The sequence below is a fragment of the Meles meles genome, chromosome 9 (assembly GCF_922984935.1).
Source record: "Meles meles chromosome 9, mMelMel3.1 paternal haplotype, whole genome shotgun sequence".
Lineage (NCBI taxonomy): Eukaryota > Metazoa > Chordata > Mammalia > Carnivora > Mustelidae > Meles > Meles meles.
The window spans coordinates 8,988,240-9,011,505 of record NC_060074.1 but is presented as its reverse complement, the minus strand read 5'-3'; the positions used below and the strand labels follow the sequence as shown (position 1 = coordinate 9,011,505).

Here is a 23,266-nt window from a genome sequence, read left to right as displayed (position 1 = left end):
ATTACAAGTTCACACATATATGGTTCTGGTAACATGAACACTATTTAATGGGGCCAGAAGCCAAAAGCAATCAAGGATCAATGGTTATACAGACACGTGTCGCAGAATTTACTGTCTGGGGTGGGCTAACTCTCCTTGACGCTCCAGATACTTCCGGATGACAGCGATACATACCTTTATGCTTTTCAAATTTTGAAGCACAAACAGCAATGTTTTAAAGACCAGCTTTTACTTTAGTAAGAGTTGTATTTGCGTCTCTGGCCGCTCGATCTTTTTAGAAGCCAGGAGAGAGTATCTTACGGATGGATGAGTGGCAGGTGCTGACAGGCACTTAGGAAGCCTGAGTTAACTTTTTAAAAAACAAACCAGCACGGTCAGCAATGACCTCTTTGCCTCCCACAGGGCCATCGAGGGACTTCCTGGCTAAAATACGCGGTGAACACGAGGGCCAGAGGCCGTCGTGACTCAGTGGGAAATCAACTGAATAACCCATCTCCTCAGTAAAATAAGCTCATACAGGAGGCAGAGATACAGAAGGAAACAGTGAAATATCAACCAAAAAATGCAGAATACCTTGTTTTTGGCTAATTCCTTTTCCAAATTGCATTTTTCTTGCGCTACTTCTTTCTCTGTTCTATTGACCTGCCCAAGGAGGGGAAACAAAGAAAGGGTTAGTTTTAGGGCGGCCGGCAGGCTGTACTACAGCAGACACACCCTGTTCACGAATACCTACACTGCCGAGATAGCACATCCTCTCAGAAAAGGGGCCACTCAGGGAGTCTCTGAGGCAGAGCAGACTTCACAAATAGCCCTGAAATTAGAAAGACACGTCTGCATGTCAGACTCTGCTGGTTCCTTCCTCAGTAGGAAGACAGAGCTGTTCCCCCTTAACCTCCACTGTCCCATGCCTTCAGGGGAAATCAGCTTTTTAAATCTGATGCCTTCTCTACCAAGAGGATGGGTGAGCCACTAGTTAATGCTGTGGAAGGGTGGGCTGTTTGGCACAGTCTACATCACATGCTACCGGACAGAGATTGGCCACCTAAAGATTTCTTTAATGGGCAACTCAGACTAACTGCATCTGGGCTGTATTTATCTTTGGCACTTAAAATAGTTTTAAAACAAGATCACCACCACAACCAGGAGGTAACATAAATCTGTTTCTACCTACCTCTCCCTGAAATCTTTCTTTCTCCTCCAGCAGAGACTTCTTCTCCTGGATTGATGCTTCCAGTTCACCTCGCAGTCTTGCAATAGTCGTTTCTAGCAGCTCCTTCTGCAAGGCTGTCCTCCTCTCAGCGTCCTGTGCTTTCTGGATACACTGATTATGCTCGAGGATTAAATGGTCCCTATAAGAAGAGAATGAGGAGACATGAGCGCTAACTGAGAGTTCTTTATTTAATAGAGCCTGTTCTCCCAGAACATACTGGCTGAGAGCAGTTGCCAAAACGTTCTAACAAAACTAGTTCCTTAAGGGCAAAATCTTTATCTTTGTGTCTGGCCCAAGAAATGCAGAATTAAATGTTTCCATTAAAGACAAGAAATACAAATGTAAGAACAAAAGATACAGAAGGAGTTGCCTATGATTTACTTACAGGTGTGTTTGGAGTTGGATTTTCTCATTCTGAACAGTCTTTAGCTCCGTAGTGATACTGGCATGGGCTGCATCCAGGAGGAAGTTTTGCTCTTGAAATGTCTTTGTCATCATTTTCTTCTCTACCTGAGTTTTGGAAGTAATATTAAAAGGTGAGATGCCAGGAAGTCATTTAATAGGGTACCATTGAAAATGACTGATCAAAGATAGTGACTTAGAATGGCTAAAATTAACAAGTCAGGAAAGGACAGATGCTGGCGAGGATGTGGAGAAAGGGGAACCCTCCTACACTGTTGGTGGGAATGCAAGCTGGTGCAGCCACTCTGGAAAACAGCATGGAGGTTCCTCAAAATGTTGAAAATAGAGCTACCCTATGACCCAGCAATTGCACTACTGGGTATTTACCCTAAAGATACAAACATAGTGATCCGAAGGGGCACATGCACCCGAATGTTATAGCAGCAATGTCTACAATAGCCAAACTATGGAAAGAACCTAGATGTCCATCAACAGATGAATGGATAAAGAAGATGTGGTATATATACACAATGGAATACTATGCAGCCATCAAAAGAAATGAAATCTTGCCATTTGCGACGACGTGGATGGAACTAGAGGGTATCATGCTTAGTGAAATAAGTCAATCGGAGAAAGACAACTGCCAAATGATCTCCCTGATATGAGGACATGGAGAAGCAACATGGGGGGTTAGGGGGATAGGAGAAGAATAAATGAAACAAGATGGGATTGGGAGGGAGACAAACCATAAATGACTCTTAATCTCACAAAACAAACTGGGGGTTGCTGGGGGGAGGTGGGGTTGGGAGAGGGAGAGGGGGTTATGGACATTGGGGAGGGTATGTGCTATCATGAGTGCTGTGAAGTGTGTAAACCGGCAATTCACAGACCTGTACCACTGGGGATAAAAATACATTATATGTTTATAAAAAAAAAAAAAATTGGAGGGGAGGCGAACCATAAGAGACTATGGACTCTGAAAAACAACCTAAGGGTTTTGCAGGGTCAGGGGTGGGAGGTTGGGGGAACAGGTGGTGGGTAATAGGGAGGGCACGTTTTGCATGGGGCACTGGGTGTTGTGTAAAAACAATGAATACTGTTACACTGAAAAAATAAATAAATTAAAAAAGCAAAAAAAAAACCACCAAAAAAAAAAGATAGTGACTTAGCTTATGAAAGATAAATTTTTATATAAATAAAACCTCTTTTTAAAGAATTTAATGTTCAGCTTTCTCTTTGTCCCCACTCTGACCTGACCACAATTCTGTCATTTTATAGCTCTACCAGCCAACCGTGAAGATGCATTATTTACCCAGCCTGCTGCAAAATTTATAAAACTCTTAACGTGAACATATTTTTAGATATAAAATTCTAGTAGGAATATTTTGGTACTTCAAAATTTTAATATGATACATATTTTTAAAAAACAACATCAACGTGTATAAAGTGAAAAGATCGCCTCACTTATACTCCCTCCCCCTTTAAAATAATCCCACTTCTCCAGGGACAATCATGTTAATAATTTGCTGTGAACTCTTTTGAAACTATTTGAAATTGCACTCAGCTACTGTTACAGAAGCACTATATGGGAATACCTACATCTTGTGGGTTCACTTCCAGACCACCACAATAAAGTGAATAGTACAGTAACGCTAGGCAAATAATTTTTTGCTTCCTACTGCGTATACAAGTTATAGTGTATTAAATGTGTAGTAGCATTATGTCTTTAAAAAAAGCAATGTACATAATTTAAAAACACTTTATTGCTAAAAATGCTAACCATCATCTGAACTCTCAGTGAGTCCTAAACTTTCTGCTGGCGGAGGGTCTTGCCTCGGTGTTGATGGCTACTGACTTATAAGGGTGGTGTTTGCTAAAGGTTAGGGTAGTTGTGGGAGTTTCTTAAAATAAGACAATAAGACAAAATAAGACAAACAATAAAGTTTGCCACATTGACTCTCCCTTTCAGGAGCTATTTCTCTGTACCATGTGATGCTGTTTGGACAGCATTTTACCTACAGCAGAACTTCCTTCAAAATGGGAGTCAGTCCTCTCAAACCCCACCGTTACCTTATCAACTAAGCTCATACGATATTCTAAATGCTGTCATTTCAGGAATCAAAGCGTCTTCACCAGGAGGGTTAAGAATCCACTTTCTTTGCTCATCCATAAAAAGCAACTCCTCATTCATTCCGGTTTTATCATGAGATTATAGCAATTCAGTCCCATCTTCAAGCTCCGCTAATTCGAGTTCTCTTGCTATTTCTATTGTATCTGCAGGTACTTCTTCCACTTAAGTCCTGAACTCCTTAAGGGCATCGATGAGGGTTGAAATCCAGTTCTTCAAACTTCCTGGAAGTGTTGATGTTCTGGCTTCTTACCATGAATCACGAATGTACTTAAAGGTATCTAGAATGGTGAATCTTTTCCAAAGGTTTTCAATTTCCTTTGCCCAGATCCATCCGAGTAATCACTGTCTATGGCAGCTACAGCTTTGTGAAACAGATGTCTTAAATAATAAGACTTGAAAACTGAAATCACTCCTTGGTTCATGGATTGAAGAACAGATGTTGTATTAGCAGGCAGGAAAAAAATTAGTCTTGTCCATCTCTTTCAGAGCTCTCGGGTGACCAAGTACATTGTCAATGAGTAGTAATATTTTGAAAGGCATCATTTTTCTGAGCAGGAGGTCTCAACAGTGGGCTGAAAATTTTCAGTAAATCATGTTGTACCAGATGTGCCGTCATCCAGGCTTTGCTGTTCCATTTATAAAGCACAGGTCGAGGAGATTTAGCATAATTCTTAAGGGTCTTGGGATTTGGGGAACGGTCAAGGAACACTGGCTTCAACTTAAAGCCGCCAGCTACATTAGGCCCAAACAAAGTCAGTATGGCGCTTTCTCTTCAGGGAGTGGGCCAAGCAGCAGACTCACAGATGCAGATTTTTGTGAAGAACCTGAACTTCACTCTGACCCTGTAGATTGTGCCCAGTGACACCATTTAGATGTCAAAGCCAAGGGGTGCCTTGGTGACTCAGTTGGTTAAGTGTCTGATTTTTTATTTCAACACAAGTCATGATCTCAGGGTCGTGAGACTGAGCCCCGTATCAGGGCTCTGCGCTGAGGGTGAAGCATGCTTAAGATTCTCTCTCTCCGGGACGCCTGGGTGGCTCAGTCCGTTAAGTGTCTGCTTTTAGCTCAGGCCATGATCCTGGAGTCCCAGGATGGAGCCCCAGGTCAGGCTCCCTGCTCAGCGGGGATTCTGCTTCTCCCTCTTTCTCTGCTCCTTCCCTTGTTCCTGCTCTCTCACTCTCTAATAAAATCTTTAAAAAAAAAAAAAAAATTCTGTCTCTCTCTCCCTCTGCTCCTTCCCTGCTCTTAAAAAAAAGGTCAAAGCCAAAATCCAAGACAAGGAGGGCATTCTGCAACCAACAGTATCTGATTTTTGCAGGCAAACTGGAGAGCATGGCCACACGTTCTGAGACTACAATATCCAGAAAGAGCTCACCCTGTGCTGGGTGCTTTACCTGCAGGGCTGCGTCATCCCATCATCAAGCCTTCCCCTCCTCTAGCTCACCCAGAACTACAACTGTGACAAGATTGCCTGCTCCAAGTGTTGTGCTCGCCATAAGCCCAGGCCGTCAATTGCCGCAGGAAGCACAGCCACACCAACAACCTGTGCCCCGAGAGGACGGTCAGTGAAGGCCCTGCTATCAGCTTTTCCTTCGCCTACAGTTCAGCCTCCTGCCGGAGCCACATGGCCCTGCAGCTTTGATCAAGTTTCCCTGACACTGAGTGGGAGAAAAACAAACAAAAGACCTGTTTTGAAGCCAGGCATTGACTTCTCCTCTCTAGTCATGAAAATCCTTAATGGCCTCTTCCAAAGGCGTCCGTTGTTTAACGTAGCCACCTTCATTGATGATCTTCTAGATCTTCTGGAGAACGTGCTTCACCTTGCACTTACCTGTTGGGGAGACAGCTTCTGTCCCTAAAGCTCAGGAACTACCCCGCCGGCTTCCAACTCTTCTCTGCCACTTCCTCGCCTCGCACAGCCTCTATGGAGTGAGGGTCTTGCTCTGGATTAGGCTTTGGTCTAAGGGAATGTTGTAGATGGAGCGATCTTCTATCCAGACCACTAAAACTTTCTCCATGTCTGCAGTAAGGCTGTTTCACATTCTTATCATTCATACTGGGGTAGCATTTTTAATTTCCTTTTCCTTTGCCTTCACAACTTGGCTCACTGTTTGGTGCAAGAGGCCTATCTTGGCTTTTGACATGCCTTCTTCACTAAGCTTAATCCTAGCTTTTGATTTATAGTAAGAGACGTGAAACACTTGCTTTCGCGCGAGCGCTTAGAGACCATCGTACAGGTTATCTACTGGCCTAATCTCAGTATCGCTGGGTCTTAGGAAATAGGAGGTCTGAGAAGAGGGAGAGGTATGGGGAAGAGCCAGTCAAAGCAGCCAGAACACACAAAATATTTATTAAGTTTTCCATCTTAAATGGGCATGATTTGTGGCATCTGAAAACAATTACAATAATATATCAAAGATCACTGACCACAGATCACCAGAACAAAAATAGTGGAAAAATCTGAAATGCTGTGAGAGGTACCAGAATATGACAAAGAGACACAAAATGAGCTAATGCTGTTGACAAATGGCACCAGCACACCTGCTAGATGCAGGATTGCTACAAACCTTCAAGTTGTAAAAAATGCAGTTGTCTACAAAGCACAATAAAACAACATATGCGTGCAATTGTTTTGCATAATTTATTTTCTCTGGCTCACCATTCTGGACTTCTCAAAACATAACATTTTTAGACACATCCCTTCTACCTACAGTTTATAAAGCTTTCGCAAGTAAAGTACGTAATAACAATTACTTCTGTACACATATTTTAAGACACGTTTATCTTAACAACACTTGACTGCAAAGCAAACCTTCACACCTTTGGAAAATAAAATCCCATCTGTGTAACACTCCGAAGTTAAAAAGTGTTTGTGACAGGATTACTTCCATACGTCACATTATTCTACTACATTGTTCGTCCCTGAAAGTAGAGATTTTATTTTGTTCATGACTATACTCCCATCTAGACCTAGTACTGTACCGCACAGAGTAAACGCTGGTTTTACTTAGTGTTATGCGATGTGCAGTGGTAAGCACGACGGGAAATAGCAAAGATGCGTAAGATGGAAGCTCACCGTGTTATCCAGGCAATGAGCCATGCAAATGTACTGCTATACAGTGCAAACTAGAGAGGCGGTATAATGTAAAAATGGAAAGCATTGACCCCAGAGTCAGACCCTGGTTTCAATCCAGCTCTACCCCTTACTAGTTATGTGGCTTCAGACAAGCTGATTTACTTCCCGAAACCTCATTTTCCTTATTTATAAGATGAGGATAATAAATATTCCTCTACATACTGGCTGCTAGAATTAAAGGAGGTAATATAGTAAAATCATTAGTATAAGGTTTGCTATATAGTAAGCATGCTCTCAAAAAAGTGAGAACTATTATTATGAAAGTGTGTTTAACATCCTAGGAGTAGGAGTTAACGGAGAAAACTCATCCCTTCTGGTTTGAGTGATCAAGCTTCCTGATGAATTTGAGTCTTAAAGAATGAACAGAATTTCAAATAGCTGAAGATGAAATAAAGACCATTCTCAGTAGAGGAAACAGCATAAGCAAAATGGAAAAACCACAGGTGTTTGAGGAAATGCTGAGTATTTGGGCCAGGTAATCACTTTTAAATACCATTAAATACCATTATTTAAAAAAATGGTATTTGAGAAGAAACCATCAAGAAGGGACTGAGCATAAGGCTAAACGATCCCTCTGATGAAAACTGAAAGCCACTAATAAAAAATAAAGTAATTCAGTAAATTTCTTGGAACTGTTAAAATATCTTATTTATCCAATTGGTCATACACATTTCCTAATTTCTTAGCCAAGGAGTTTTCTTGTGATTCTATCAGAAATGGACTAGTTTTAAATGAATACCTGCAGAATGGCTTGATGGTCAGCAATAATTCTGGCATTTTCCATACTAACAGTCTCAAGCATGCTGTTCAGCTCTGAACACTTTCTAGTCAGCTGGTCATTCGAAACCTAAGATGGTATATACAGCGAGTCACAGATCTCTCCAGTAAATAATTACTTTTATTTACCACCATTTTTAATAATGTTATAGTATTTCACTCTGTATGTGAGCTTAATTTACTTTTCTACAACTGACATTTCATTAGGTAATACTTTCAAATATTTGGAGTCGATACCCCACGTAATTCTCAATCAAAAGGAGAAATTGGTTTATTTGGTGGAGCGACCGAAGCGTTCAACAGTTAGCTGATCTCCTGCTCACGATTTTGAACACCGTTGAGACGGAGCAAGACATCTACAGAATGGACTTCACAATGTAGATGGCAGCCAGTACTACAGAAATTCAGTCCCACAATTAGATGAGCACTCAGAATTGTTTAGCGAATAATACAAATTGTCTAAGTTCTTTCACCACCAATTATGGTATCCACAAAAGCAAAATACAGATAATTGTACCTTTTCACAAGACAGATCATCCAAAATAAAACAAAAATCTTTTGTGCAAGGGATCTATCATATAATTCTGTTGTCTTTTTGATATTTGAAATTTTTATTCCTGTGGAAAACATTTATCTTATTAGTACTTTTGCAAAGTGTATTTGCCAAGGATCTTTTTGTTCGTTTGTTTGTTTTTTGTCTTTTTTAAAGTAGGCTCCTCATCCAGTGTGGAGCCCAATATAGGGCTTGACCTCACGACCCCGAGATCAAGACCTAAGCTAAGATCAAGAGTTGGATATTCATCAGACTGAGCCATTCAGGCATCCCAGGGATCTTACCTTCAATGAACAATTCTTCAAGAAGGGGGACAAATAACTATAGGATCAATTAAAAAAACACTCAAAAAAAAAAAAACACTCAAAAATGTTAAGAAAGTAAAGAAAGGAAAAACTATCTGTAAAGCACAAATGGTAGTATAGTAAAGAAATAAGGACCACGTTCAGGGGCCTTTGAAGATTATAACCAGATGTACAAACTCCTCACCAAGGAGTACCTAGGGGTAAGACAAAGAAACTCTTGATCCTTGAAAAGAAATACTAATTTTCTTTGGAGCCAGAATGCCTGAGCTCAAATTCTAACTCTGTGATTTATTTGCTATGTTATTGAACCTCTCCGTATATGTCAACTTCCCTATCATTAAAATGAGAATAGTAAGTTTCTATAGTAGTACTATTATAAGCATTACAATTTGTTAGTAACTTAAGGTACTTACAGTTATGCCTGGAACACAGAATGGGTTTGGTAAATGTTAATTACTACTACCATAGCAAGAGTAGTAGTTATTTTCATTATTATTTTATAAAATAGCATATTTATTTTCTATTTATCATAAAGAGAACACAGCAATATTATGATCTCAACATTGAAGTAATCAAATTATACTAACAAAAAGTTCTTTTAAGTGATTAATACTATTTCATTGACCCTATGAGAAATAACTTGTTTGCCTACACACACACACACACACACACACACACACACACACACACACACCATCAGGCAAATTTGGCAACCACCATCCTACAGAAAATAATACACAGAACTCTAAAATCCAGCAAGCACTATGTTCCTACTGTGCTGTTTGTTATAAAAGGTACAAAGAAAGTATAAGCAGAGCCTATAGCACTGAACTGCTTAGCAGGTCCTAGGTGTAGATGAAAGCTACATATTTAATGAGTAAATTATAAAGCAGCCAAAGGCAAAGTGTAGATTAGTGCATCAATTGGCAGTATATCTCATGTACTTATGTGTCACAGGGGATTTGGTGAAATGGGAAACATAGTTAATGTGATAATGGTTCATAGATGAAACAGATTTTAAGAAAATAAAAAAACTGGATCATGGTTAATGGTATGAATGTGTACAATTAGAATCAGTTTTGGTTTTGGTTTAACTGAACAAAATTATGTAACATGTAAACACAAAGATGGGAATATTCACCTGTGCATTTTTTTGATGAGGAAAGGACAGTTTCTTCAATTAATGGTTTAGGAAGACTGGACAGGCATATGCAAAAGAATGAAACTAGACCACAATCTTGTACCATACATAAAAATTAATTCAAAATAGATCAAAGACTTGAACATAAGACCTGAAACCATAAAACTTCTAGAAGAAAACATAGGTAATTTTCTTGGTCTCTCACCAAAAGCAAAACAAAACAAAACAAAAGGGACTATATCAAACTAAAAAGCTTCTGTACAGCAAAGGAGACCATCAAAAAATGAGAAGGCAACTTGCCGAATGAGAGATAATACTGGCAATCATGTATTAATATCATAGATCTAATAAGGGGCTAATACCCAGAATATATAAAGAATAAAACTCAGTAGCTTAAAAAAATCTGATTAAAAAATGGGCCAAAGATCTGAACAGACATTTTTCAAAAAAAACAAGTCAAGAGGTACATGAAAAGATGTTCAGCATCGCTAATCAGGGAAACGCAAATCAAAACCACAATGAGGTATCACCGCACACCTATTAGAATGGCTATTACTAAGAAGACAAGAAATAATAAGTATTAGAGAGGATGTGGAGAAAAATGAATCCTTGGGCACTGTTGAAGGGAACGTAAATTGATACTCCCACTGTGGAAAACAGTACCGAGGTTTCTCAGAAAGTTGAAACTAGAGCTACCATATGATCCCACAACTGCTCGCCGAGGCATTCACGTGAGGAAAGCAAAAGCACTAACAAAAAGATATCTGCAACCCTACGTTCACTGCAGCATTATTTACAATAGATGAGATATGGAAATAACATGGTGTCCATCAGTAGATGAATGGATAAAGAAAATGTGGTCCGTGTGTGTATATCGATAGCTAGATATAGATAATATTCAGCCACAAAAAAGAATTTACTCTTGCCATTTGCAACAACATGGGGGGGACCGTGAATGCATACTAAATGGAATATGTCATCCAGAGGAAGAAAATACCATATAATCTCACTTACATGTGGAATGTTAAAAAACCAAAAAATGATACCAAGTCCACAGATGCACAGAAGAGGAAGGTGGGTGCCAGAAGCAGGAGGTATAAGGGATGGGGGAAAATGGTATCGGGGTCAAAAGGTATAAACCTCTAGTTATAAAGTAAATGAGTCAGGAGGATGTACCGTACAGCATGATGACTATAGTTAATGATGCTGTATTGCATATTTGAAAGTTAAGAGAGTGAATCTTAAATGTACTCATCACAAGAAAAAAAATTTTTTAACTATATATGGTGACGGATGTTAACTAGAATTATTGTGACCATTTTGCAATGTATACAAATATTGAATCATTATGTTGTACACCTGAAATATAATGCTATATACCAATTATACCTATCATGATAGTATGAATTAATATAATCAGGATTAATCTTTGTTCTTGATTCCTTAATTAAACAACATTAACTAACATCTCAAAACTACAGAAATAAGATCTACCTGTGCTTTTTCTGATGTTTCATGAAGGGCTACTAATTCAGACCTCAAGTATGCATTCTCTTCGTGTTCCTTGTCCAAAGACATCTGCACATTCTGTAAGAGCAAAAATAGTAAGTTCTCTCTCTCTCTCTCTCTTTTTTTTTAACATGTAAGAGCTATTATGAATATCTTTATCGAAATACCTGTTCTGTATTTTGGCTATTACAAGTTCAAGTTTTTGTTTTTGCTATGTTCAATTAGCCAACATATAGTACATCATTAGGGTTTTGTTTTTTTTTTACATCACTAGTTTTTGATGTAGCGTTTAAAGATTCATTAGTTGGTATAACATCCAGCGCTCTAGTACTAATGATATTTATAGATAACCATCTTGTAAAGAATTTTTAAAAATCCTGATATCTTCAACTCTCAAACGTCTCTTTTTAAATAAATTATAAAGACTGTTAATTAAAAATATTCTCATATGGAGTTTCAAACTGGAAAGAATTTGCTTAAAACCATAATGTAAATATTTAACTATCATTCTCGCCAAGAAAGTTCTGCTAAGATGGATATTTGTTATATTATATACACATTTTTTTCCCCTAAGCAGTTAAGATTTTTTGTGATTTCGGAGAAACATATTCAAAGATCTTTTAAAGTTTTAAGTAGGAGAAGATGTTCTCATCAAGGAATACCTGGTGTGGAACAAAAGAAAACACCTTTGCTCTAAAAACAAACAAACAAACCGGTGAAGGGGATATGAACTACTTTTCCCTAACAGGTAGTTATCGAAATGGGGCAGGGCAAAGTGCAAGTCCTCTCCCTACAGAGAACCACTCCTCGATTTTTCCAGGAGAAGCATTTCAAGACTTAAACATCACCTACTACAGGATGAGATAGAACCCAGAAAAATTATTCCAAATAGAATCTACACATTAAGGTTGATTTAGAAATGTATTAAGATATGAAAGTGGTAATAGTTCTTTTTTTTCATTTTTTTATTTTCATAAAATATAAATAACATAAAATTTCACATTTTAGGGGCACCTGGGTGGCTCAGTGGGTTAAAGCCTCTGCCTTCGTTCGGCTCAGGTCATGATCGGCATTGGGCTCTCTGCTCGGCAGGGAACCTGCTTCCCCTCCTGCGCCTGCCTACCTTTCTGCCTACTTGTAATCTCTGTCAAATAAATCAAAATCTTTTTTTAAAAAATTTCACATTTTAATCATTTTTAAATGTACAGTTCACTTAAAAATATTTAAGTGTTAAGTTTAGTGGCATTAAGTATATTCACATTATTGTTACTATTTCTTATAGTAACCAAAAGTAGTTAATATTTTTTATATTTCATAAAAAAATTTATAGCAATTATTTTACAATAAGGATAAGATGCAGATTCATCTCATAATTTTTGCTAACTCATCTTTTTTTTCAAACCATAATGATCTATGGAAATGACTTCTTAATCCCCATCGGACAACAGCTCTGAACATACGACTCATTTACACTGCAACTTTTTTCTAGTAAGGATTTCAGGATAATCAGAACAACTGTAAACCAACATGACTGAGGAAATACTACTTAGTGAAATAGGAAAGAACATCTCTGAACTCTACAACCTCAAAACTTACCTTATTTTCTTCAACCAACTTGGAAATGACCTCATCTCTAGAAACTAAAAACAAAGAGTCCACATAACTATGGTAATAATAACTTACTACAACAACATTGAAATCACACAGTATCGTCTCCCGGAGCAGCTTGCTTTCTTTTTTTCCCCCCAGTCTGTGTGTTGTGTAAATAAGGAGAATGCAAGTATTACTACCATATTTTTACAGACTGGAAACTAAGTCATGAAATTATCAAGAAAAGAGTCCACAGTCACGTGCGATAGTAAATGAGGTCAGATTTTACTGCAGGCAGGGAGGCTGATGCGTCTGAGGGATTTTAAACTGGAGAGGCATCTGGTCAAGGGTTTTTGTTGGAGAGAACACTCTGGCCGAGGCTCAGTAAGGAAGAGGAAATCAGTTTAGTAACTGAGCAGTTACCAAAGTGTAAAACAACGAAAGGTGGCTTTAAGGGAAGGGGATGCGGAGGGAAAACACACTCCGGAAATCCAACAAGCAGGGAGGACGGTCAGGACTTGGCGGCTGGCTGCTGGGGTAAAGGCAACAGGTGAGTCAAGGAGAAAATCTCGTGTCCAGATGTAAGCAATGGAGTGGGTGGTAGACTCTTCAAGTAGGGAATTCAGGATAAGGAGCAGGTTCGGGGGACAGAATGAGTACAAGTGACTGTAGTATTTAAGTATTTACCGTGTGTTTGGAGGTCTCTGTAAGACATCCGTATGGAAATGTCTCGTTGGCACTAAGATACCATCTGGAGCTCAGGAAGATGATTTTATGTGGAAAAAAAAAAAGATTCGAAACCACCCAGAGAGTATATACAGTGAAAATAAAACCAAAGAGAGAAACAGAGGAACAGTTTGGCACTGTGTACTAGTAGCCCAAAGTAAACTTTTCTGAGAGTAAGGTTTTGGCTTCGTGAAAAATTCACAAAGATCTATTAGTTTTGTTTCACTTAAATAGTCTAAAGCCAGAAAATTATATAACACATAAAAACTCACATTTTATGTAGGATATAATCAGAAAAACTATAATTTTTGAATATGTAAGTTCAAGACTCATTTCAAATAAAGTAAATGTTAATTTAAAATTTGTTAAGGATAAAAAGGATTATTATATGATCCATTTTGAAAGTTCCAGTAATCAGGGGCGCCTGGGTGGCTCAGTGGGTTAAAGCCTCTGCCTTCGGCTCAGGTCATGATCTCGGGGTCCTGGGATCCAGCCCCGCATCGGGCTCTCCACTCAGCAGGGAGCCTGCTTCCCTTCCTCTCTCTTCCTGCCTGCCTCTCTGCCTGCTTGTGATCTCTGTCAAATAAATAAAATCTTAAAAAAAATAAAAAATAAAAAATAAAAGTTCCAGTAATCATAGTCAGAATGAAAGGGGAATGTTTATCTTACTTGGGAGAATAATTTCATCATGTTACTGTATGTATATAAAAGTTTATTGTTAATAATTACATTTTTAAATTCATTAAAGCAAATATCTAGAGACATTCCTTTTATTAATCTAGTTAGCATAACTATATCTTAAAGTAATCAAATTGCATGCATGTAAAGAGTGTTATTCAAATTCAATATAAACATATTGTTGGTATTCAGGCTTCCTTTTCCTTGTGTTAGTTTTAATTAATGTTTAATTTTCATTTTTTAAATGATCTTCCATATATTCTTTACAAAATTCAAAACTAAAACTTTAACCCAATGAAAAAGTAACATTAAAAAAAATTACTCCTATAATAGAAAGATCTGTGTTTCAGTCCTAGCTGTCCTATTTGCCATGGGTCCTTAGATAAAGACCTTTTTATGTTTCTACAGAATGGGGTATATTTTCTTATCTTTCTTGCAAGGTTGTAAGGTCAAATGAGATAATGTGGCAGCATCATCAAATATAACATGTAATTTTAGTAGCCACACAATCACAGGAAGATGGACAATTATCTTGGGACATTAGCAGTGAGAACTCCACAAGTAATTCACTAATCAACAACTATAAGAAAAACAGTACTTTCTGTTAAAAGCAGGAAAACAAAACACTGAACAGATTACTCTTTGCTCCAAGCTTTTTAAAATTTTCATTTCCCTTTTGGTATTCCCTGACCTCACTACAGCCAGAGAGCATAGAAGTCACACTGGCAGGAACATTGGAGCTAGAAGGTACAGGCTCAGGCCTTGCTTTAACTTTGGGAAGTATGGATACTTTAGCGTGGTACAGAGATCGTTTTCGTGAAAGCTCCACGTAAACCATGAAGTGTTACTCATGTGAAGCATTGCAGTGTGATCCCTATATTTGATACTGGCTGAAACTGCTTTACAACTCTATATTAACAATAGCAAAGGGACGCCTGGGTGGCTCAGTCAGTTAAAGCCTGCCTTCAGCTCAGCTCATGATCTCAGGGTCCTGCGATCGAGCCCCTCTATCAGGCTCTCTGCTCAGTGGGGAGCCTGCTTCCTCCTCTCTCTCTCTCTGCCTGCCTCTCTGCCTACTTGTGATCTCCATCTGTCAAATAAATAAATAAAATCTTAAAAAACAAACAAACAAACAAAAACAATAGTAAATACGGCAAGGACTGCTGGGTTGGAAGAACCATGACTGAACAACATGGGATCACGACTAGACTTATCCATTTCCTGGCTCAATCACCTGTAAGGACTCTGTGTACTCATCTGTAAAATGAGGACATTAAGCTCTAAGGTAAGTTACGACCATCCACTGCTACAAATACAGATCAACAGACTGGTTACCTGAAAAATGGGAGCCTGACACAATAAATGGTTAGAGTCAGGTTAGCAAGTATTAAAGGCCTTATTTCCTTCTTAATGTTCTATTATCCAATATTCAATCCAGATTTCTAGAAACCCAATATTCCCAAGTCCATGAACACTTAAATAAATCTGAGAAAGAATTTATGTATAGAACAGTCTACAGTTAAGAGAATCAAATTCTATTTTATTACCAACACTTTTTTTTTCAGTGCCACAGAAAAAAGGCAATCGACAATTTTTGACTTGGGGTCCTGCGGTAAATCTCAGTAACAATGGCTTCTTCCAGAACTTTGGATCTTAAGAGTTTTTGCATGAAATCTCAAAACACCTAACAGAACTGTAGTTTCTAGCATCTATTTTCCTACTTAGGTCAGACTTGAGCTGGGACATGGACGTCTCCAATTCTCCTTTCTTCTGTTGCTCCCGTGCCAGCAGATCTTGGGTGGTCTGTACAGAACTGCGTAGAGCAATGCAGTTTTGCTGCAAAATCTGCACCTGAAATGAGGAAGAAAAAGTCCTTTCTTCAAGGTCAAGATTTCTACCAAACCACCTCAGAGCACACGTGTAAGGCAGATTTTCCTATCTCAACATCACCGGAGGGAGAAGGGGAGTTTCTACGTTACATTAAAGATTTCAGCAGGGTGCAGGGTTTTACAGCAGGGCCATCCGACAGTACTTTCTGTGCACTCTCCAACACAACACGTACCAGGCACAAGTAACTGCTGAGCACTTGAAGTGTGGCCAGAGTGACTGAGGAACTGAATTTTAATTTTATTTAAACTAACTTAAATTTAAATAGCCACATATGGCTAGCAGCTACTATATTGGTAGCACAAGTTAGAGCAATAAAGGATCATTTACGAATTCCTCAAGTAGGAGCTCCTGGTTGGCTCTGTAGGTTAAGCGTTTGCCTTCTGCTCAGGTTATGATCTTGGGATCCTAGGGTCAAAACCCACATCAGGCTCCTGGCTTGGTGGGAAGCCTGCTTCTCCCTCTCCCTCTGCTGGCTGCTCCCCCTGCTTGTGGTCTCTCACTCTCTGTCAAACAAACTCTTAAAAAAATGAAACAAAAACAAATTTAAGTAGAACCTTTATTTAATATTTAAGTAGAAACTTTTAAAATAATTTTATTATGAAGGACAGCCGTTGATTAAAATAAAGATTATGTAATCCAAATATGGGTTATTAGAATTTAGAACTACTAATTGCCTTCAGTACTTAGAACTGAATAGTCTAAATTACCTGTAAGTATTTCAAGTAATACTACAGGCAAAAATTTGATCTAGAGAAAATTAGCAAAACTAAACACTTATAGGTAAAACATCAGCTTTCTCTTTTGGTTTCACTTCCTTGACATAAGGGGAGAAAAATCTACCTGTTTCCGTTCCACCTCCACTGTTGATTCCATTTCTTGTATTTTGAAAAGCATGGCTGACGCAGATTTCTCCAGAGATTCCCTTAGGTACTTCTCCTGAGACAGTTGTCTCCGTAGCTACAGAACAAACTGCAGTTAGGCAAGACCAAAGGAACATCGCAGCAGTTTGCCCAAGATCAGACTCATCACGAAAAGTTCCCTAGACCTGCCATTTCACTCCCAGACACTCTTCATCCATTAATGACTGCTCCGAAACAAGCTGGAGTTCCTCCCGAAGGGATAAACTACTAAGAAAGGAAGCATCAAATCCGTTGCCTCGGTTTTCCCACTGTGTCTTTTTTTTCCCCCCCAAATTGTGGGTCAAGACACGTTAGCAAGTTGCAAGCAGCACTTTAAAAAGGGGGAAAATATGAGAGCATACAGCATGTGATAAAGAAGGGTAAGGAATGCTTCATTAGATGTTTGTGTATATTTATGTATGGTGCGACAGTATGTCTCACAACAGACTTGTCAAAAAAGGAGGATGAAAAACATTAATATCACACCTTAGTATATACGTACTTCTGTATTTTCTGACTTTCAACTCCTATTTTTCTCTATTTGATTAGTTTATCTATTTTTTTAAAAAAATATTTTTTATCCCATTATTATTATAAATGTAACTTTGAAAGGTGTTCCAATTCTGTTTTGGAATTAAAAGGTCTAAGGAAATAATGAAGTAACTGTTAAAAGTAGTGGATAAAAACACCACTCAAGAGCTGGATACACTAACCTTATTTCTCTTCATAAATGACAATGAGTTAGATAAAGATATAAAAAAGAATCTCTTTTCTCATGAGGTAAAGAGATCTTTTCAAACTTAAATGGGAATTGCCGAATGCTATTTCTTTTATGAAGTGGTATTAAGTTACAAGAAATTGTTTTTAAGCCCCAGTGAAGATAATGTAAGAGTGCATTTTATAGGTCTTTCCCTAAATCGTACATATATATTTTACATGTGTTTTCTCTATGGATGATATATTTTATGTTTAAAAACTTTTTAAAAAGTTGAAAGACATGAAAAGTGTGTCGGCATCAAACTTACATCACAGCCCATTTTGCAAAAGTTCTATAATATTCTTAATCATACCCCCATAGCAAAGGTTTTTCCAGTTTTTCACTTTCCTAAATATTGTTCTGCTGAACATGCCTGTGAATAAATCTTTCTTTGCGTTTCTGATTCCTACAAGAGGAAACCCTACATTAAAGGCTTAATAGAGTTTAGACTTTGATAAATTTGGTATATAATATTAGCTTATCAATAGTAGTATAAATTTCCAATTTTAGCCTACTGGTAATAGTACAATAAATCCCATCAGTACGATGTATTGTTGTTTTCTCAAATTTTTGCTAATCTAATAAATTAAAAATAACATCTTGACAGCTTTTCATTCTTTGGTTACTAGTGAGATTAAACATTTTCTAATATGGTTATTAACTCTGCATTTTTTCTGAGGTATTATATATTTTTTAAAATGCTGGTTGACCAGTTTTTTTTGTTGTTGTTGTTAATTTTAAGTTCTTTACAAGGAAAGATTGTTAACTATATCTAGTTGTGCTAGATTTTCCTAGTTTTGTTTTTTTGCCCCCTTTTTTTACATGTAGAATTTTTAATTCTTATGTGTTCAAATCTATTGAACTTTTTATAATTCTGTTCCTTCATTTCAGGTTTAGAAATTCCTTATCCTTCATCATCATTATCAATTAAGTATTCTAATCTTATTTAAGGATTAACCAGGTTTTGTTTTGGTGTATACTAATAATCTAATACTAACTATAGTATCATGTTATAATTACTCTGTAATACAGAGTAGCTTACTGTAGTTTTCTAAGCTCTGGATCAAATTACATAGTAAAATGTACTTGAGATATAATATAAGTCCTTTACAGAGGAAACTTTATTTGATAATTATACTATTGAGGTATTAATTCTGAAGCATTATTAAAAGCAACCAGCTTTATGTTTATCAGAACCAGATTTTATATATATTTCTTACCTTTTAAAAAGATATATACCCCATTTATTCTGTCTTTATACAGCAACCTGATATGGGCTGAATTGTATTCCCCAAAAATATTATGTTGAAGCTCTAACCCCAGAATGTCACAATATGACTGCCTTTGGAGCGAGGGCCTTGAAGAGGTGATAAGCTATAAGGATGCTATGAGTGTGGGTCCTAATCCAACCCAAACAGTGTCCTTATAAGAGAAGGAAACTGAGACACACGAAGACACCAGGGATGTGCACACACAAAGCAAAGACCACGTGAGGACCGTGTGAAGGCAGCCGTTTGCAAGTCAAGGAGAGACGCCTCAGGAGAAAAAAACCTGCTGACCTCTTGATCGTGGACCTCAAATCTCCAGAAATATAAGAAATTTCTGTTGTTTAAGCCACCCAGTCTGTGGTACTTTGTTACTGCGACCCTCACAAACTAATATATCCTTATTGCTTGAATACCAAAACGCATTTTGACTAGGACAGTCCTTCTACTGGTCCTTGACAGGGTTCAATAACAATTCAAGATTTGGGGGCGCCTGGGTGGCTCAGTGGGTTAAAGCCTCTGACTTCAGCTCAGGTCATGATCCCAGGGTCCTGGGATCGAGTCCCGTATTGGGCTCTCTGCTCAGCAGGCAGCCTGCTTGCCCCTCTCTCTCTCTGCCTGCCTCTCTGCCTATTTGTGATCTCTGTCCAATAAATAAATAAAATCTTAAGAAAGAAAATTCAAGATTTTATCACAGCTCTCAGAATTAAGACTTCCCTAATAAATAGTAATAATAAATGGTAATCACTGATAGTCTTTTAAAGAAATGGTGCTGGAACCAGTGGACACACACACACACACACACACACCATCTAGCTACAGACCTCACATCATTAATTTGAAGTGTTTCATTTATCTGAGTGTAAAATGCAAAACTAGAAGGGTTGTAAAAATAACAAAGGAGAAAAATCTTAGTGACCTTGGGTTCGGTGATGACTTATACCACCAAAAGTATAATCTCTGAACGAAAAAATGAGTAAGTTGGACTTCATTAAAATTAAAAGCTTCTGCTCTGCAAAAATAAGCTACAGAATGGAGAAAAAAAATTGCAAAACCCATATTTGATTAAGGACTAGGTCCAAAATCTACAAAGAACTCTTAAAACTCAACATAAGAAAACAAACAACCCAATTACAAACTAAGCATAAGATCTAACAGACACTTCACCAAATGAGATATACAGATGGCAAATAAGTATATAAGATAACCAATATCATATGTCATTAGGGAATTATAATTAAAACAAGGTATCACTACACACATATTAGAATGGCAAAAATTCAAAACACTGACAAGACAACACGCTGATGAGAATGTGCAGCAACAAGAACTCACTCATTTTGGGTGTGAATGCAAAATGGTACAGCTATTTTTTGAGACAGATTGGCTGTTTCTTACAAAGGTAAACAAAAAGCTTACCAGATGGTCCAGCAATTGTGCTCTAGGTATTTATCCAAATGAGTAGATAACACGTCCACACAAAAAGCTGCACGTGAATGTTTACAGCAGCTTTATTCACAGTTGCCAAAACTCAGAGGCAACCAAGATGTTCTTCAATAGATGAATGGATAAAACAAACTGTGGTACGTCCATACAATGGAATATTGTTTGGCAATGAGTTACCACACCATGACAAGGCTTGGAGGTATGTTATGTGCATATGCTAAAGAAGCCAGTCCAAAACAGTCACACACTGAATCATTCCAACCATAACAGAACTACGGACAGTGAAAAGATCAGTGGTTGCCAGGGGCTCAGGAAGAGAGGGAGAAAGGGATGGGTATACGGAGCAGAGAGCATTTTTAGGGGAGTGATACTGTTCTGTAAGATAATATAATGAAGAAAGGGTGAATCTGAAAATAAACTACGGACTTTAGCTAATAATGATTTATCAATTTATGAACAACACTAGTTCACCAAATGCAACAAATGTACCACACTAATATAATAGGGGAAATTGGAGGGACGGGGAGAGCAGGTTTATGAGAACTGTTTTCTGTGCAATTTTTCTATAAATGTGAAACTTCTGTAAAAAAAAAGCCTACTAAAATATCTCAAAACTAAAAAAAATTACATGAAATGTAATACATTCTAACTATGAAAATTCATGATATTATCAGTAGTTACTGGCAAAGTACATTAGAGAATTTTTCGGATAGCTATACTTAACACCTTACGCACTAAAAACCGTAATTTAAGAAGTAATTTCACGTGAGAATTTTCTTTAAAAGGCATATCTACTTCTTAGTATTTTAAATATAATTTGAATCCTTTTGATTTGGATGGACATCAGTGATTACTCTGTCAGGGAATACTGAGGTTTTGAGGCCACGGAGTGCTGGATTGCTAATTCTCCTGACTCTCCCACTGTTTTCAGCTGCCGTTTTTCAGTCCGGCAACGTTTAGCAGCCACCTACTTCACAATTCCCAATCTGTTATCTACTAAAACTTGGGCTGAAAGGGAGGTTTTCAAGGTAAAATTAGACGAGCAGTCTTATTAAAAGCTTTTTGTTTTAAACACAACTTTCGTTTAAAAGGTCTTTGTACGAAGGTGTTCACTTAGCTCTGGCACATGAATTTTGTGGTAACTAAATGTCCTTCCTGGCTCAGGAAGCACTGACTTTATTTCTGGTTGTAGGGCCACACTGAGGCAAAAGGAACTCAAGGTCAAGTGAGTGTAGCCACTTTCACTTGAATTACATGTGGCGTATTTTCAAAATCTTCCCACTCCACAGCAACATATATTCTTCCTCAAAGTTTCTCACGCTTTCCACTCTCCTGACTTCCCTCAGCAATTCCAACGCCCCCTCCGCCCTCCAGAACCTTTTATTATCTTACCTCCTGCGTTTTCAGGTTCAGTTTACGTTTCGTGGTCTTCAATTCTTCTTCAATAATGGCTGCGTTCTTCTAAAAGTACAAGGGGAAAAGGTTCTAAATAATCTGACATGAAGAAAGAAACTGTCTCTAGGCACATCAGTTCAAATCTAGACTTTTTTTCTAGCGACCTATAAATACTATTCTGAATATGGTTATAAATACTTCTTTTATGAGTCTAAAATAATTATTATAATGACATCTTTAAAAAGAAAGTTATTACCTTGATTCATTACTTCTATTATTTTCCCTTTAATTTTTTTAAAAAGATTTGTTTATTTTAATGAACTATTGGGATTTTGTCAAGATAAAAAGCTTTTGCATAGCAAAAAGAACAGTCAACAAAGCCAAAAGACAACCGACAGAATGGGAAAAGATATTTGCAAATGTCTTATCAAATAAAGGGCTAGTATCCATAATCTATAAAGAACTTATCAAACTCAGCACATAAAAATAAAATAATCCAGTCAAGAAATGGGAAGAACACATGAATGGACATTTCTCCAAAGACAAACAAATGGCCAACAGACACCCAAAAAATGCTCCACATCACTCAGCATCAGGGAAATACAAATCAGAACCTCAATGAGATACCACCTCACACCTGTCAGAACACCTAAAATTAACGACTCAGGAAACGACAGATGTTGGCGAGGATACAGAGAAAGGGGAACCCTGTTACACTGTTGGTGGGAATGCAAGTTGGTACATTGGTACAGACACTCAGGAAAACAGTATGGATGTTCCTCAAAAAAGTTAAAAATGGAGCTACCCGGGGCGCCTGGGTGGCTCAGTGGGTTAAAACCTCTGCCTTCGGCTCAGGTCATGATCTCAGGGTTCTGGGACTGAGCCCAACATTGGGCTCTCCGCTCAGCGGGGAGCCTGCTTCCCCCTCTCTCTCTGCCTGCCTCTCTGCCTACTTGTGATCTCTGCCTGTCAAATAAATAAATAAAATCTTAAAAAAAAAATGGAGCTACCCTACGGTCCAGCAACTGAATCACTAGGTATTTACCCAGAGTATACAAACATGTGATGAAAGGGGCACCTGCACCCCAGTGTCTATAGCAGCAACGTCTACAACAGCCAGACTATGGAAGAGCCCAGATGTCCACTGACAGATGAATGGATAAAGACGATTAGGTATATATACACCATGGAATATTACTCAGCCACCAAAAAAATGAAATCTTGCCACTTGCAACAAAGTAGAGGGAACTAGAGGGTATTATGCTGAGTGAAATAAGTCAATCAGAGAAAGACGATCATATAATCTCACTCATATGTGGGATTCAAGAAACAAAACAGATGAACATAGGGGAAGGGAGGGTAAAATAAAGTAAGATGAAATCAGAGAGGGAGAAAACCATAAGAGACTGTTAGCTATAGGAAACAAACTAAGGGTTGCTGGAGGGGAGATGGGTGG

The 23,266-nt window shown here is 38.0% G+C and overlaps 1 protein-coding gene across 1 annotated transcript in view; it reads right to left on the bottom strand.

The window, feature by feature from the left end:
• CCDC150 (coiled-coil domain containing 150) overlaps positions 1 to 23,266 on the bottom strand; it is a 71,857-nt gene that overhangs the window by 37,071 nt on the left and 11,520 nt on the right. The window contains exons 5-13 of the mRNA XM_046018074.1: positions 21,808 to 21,876; positions 16,889 to 17,005; positions 15,880 to 16,009; positions 12,761 to 12,804; positions 11,150 to 11,242; positions 7,619 to 7,726; positions 1,596 to 1,720; positions 1,172 to 1,349; positions 574 to 642 (exon numbers count right to left, since the gene is read on the bottom strand). Coding sequence (XP_045874030.1) covers positions 574 to 642; positions 1,172 to 1,349; positions 1,596 to 1,720; positions 7,619 to 7,726; positions 11,150 to 11,242; positions 12,761 to 12,804; positions 15,880 to 16,009; positions 16,889 to 17,005; positions 21,808 to 21,876 — 933 coding nt within the window. The remainder of the gene's footprint in view (positions 1 to 573; positions 643 to 1,171; positions 1,350 to 1,595; positions 1,721 to 7,618; positions 7,727 to 11,149; positions 11,243 to 12,760; positions 12,805 to 15,879; positions 16,010 to 16,888; positions 17,006 to 21,807; positions 21,877 to 23,266) is intronic.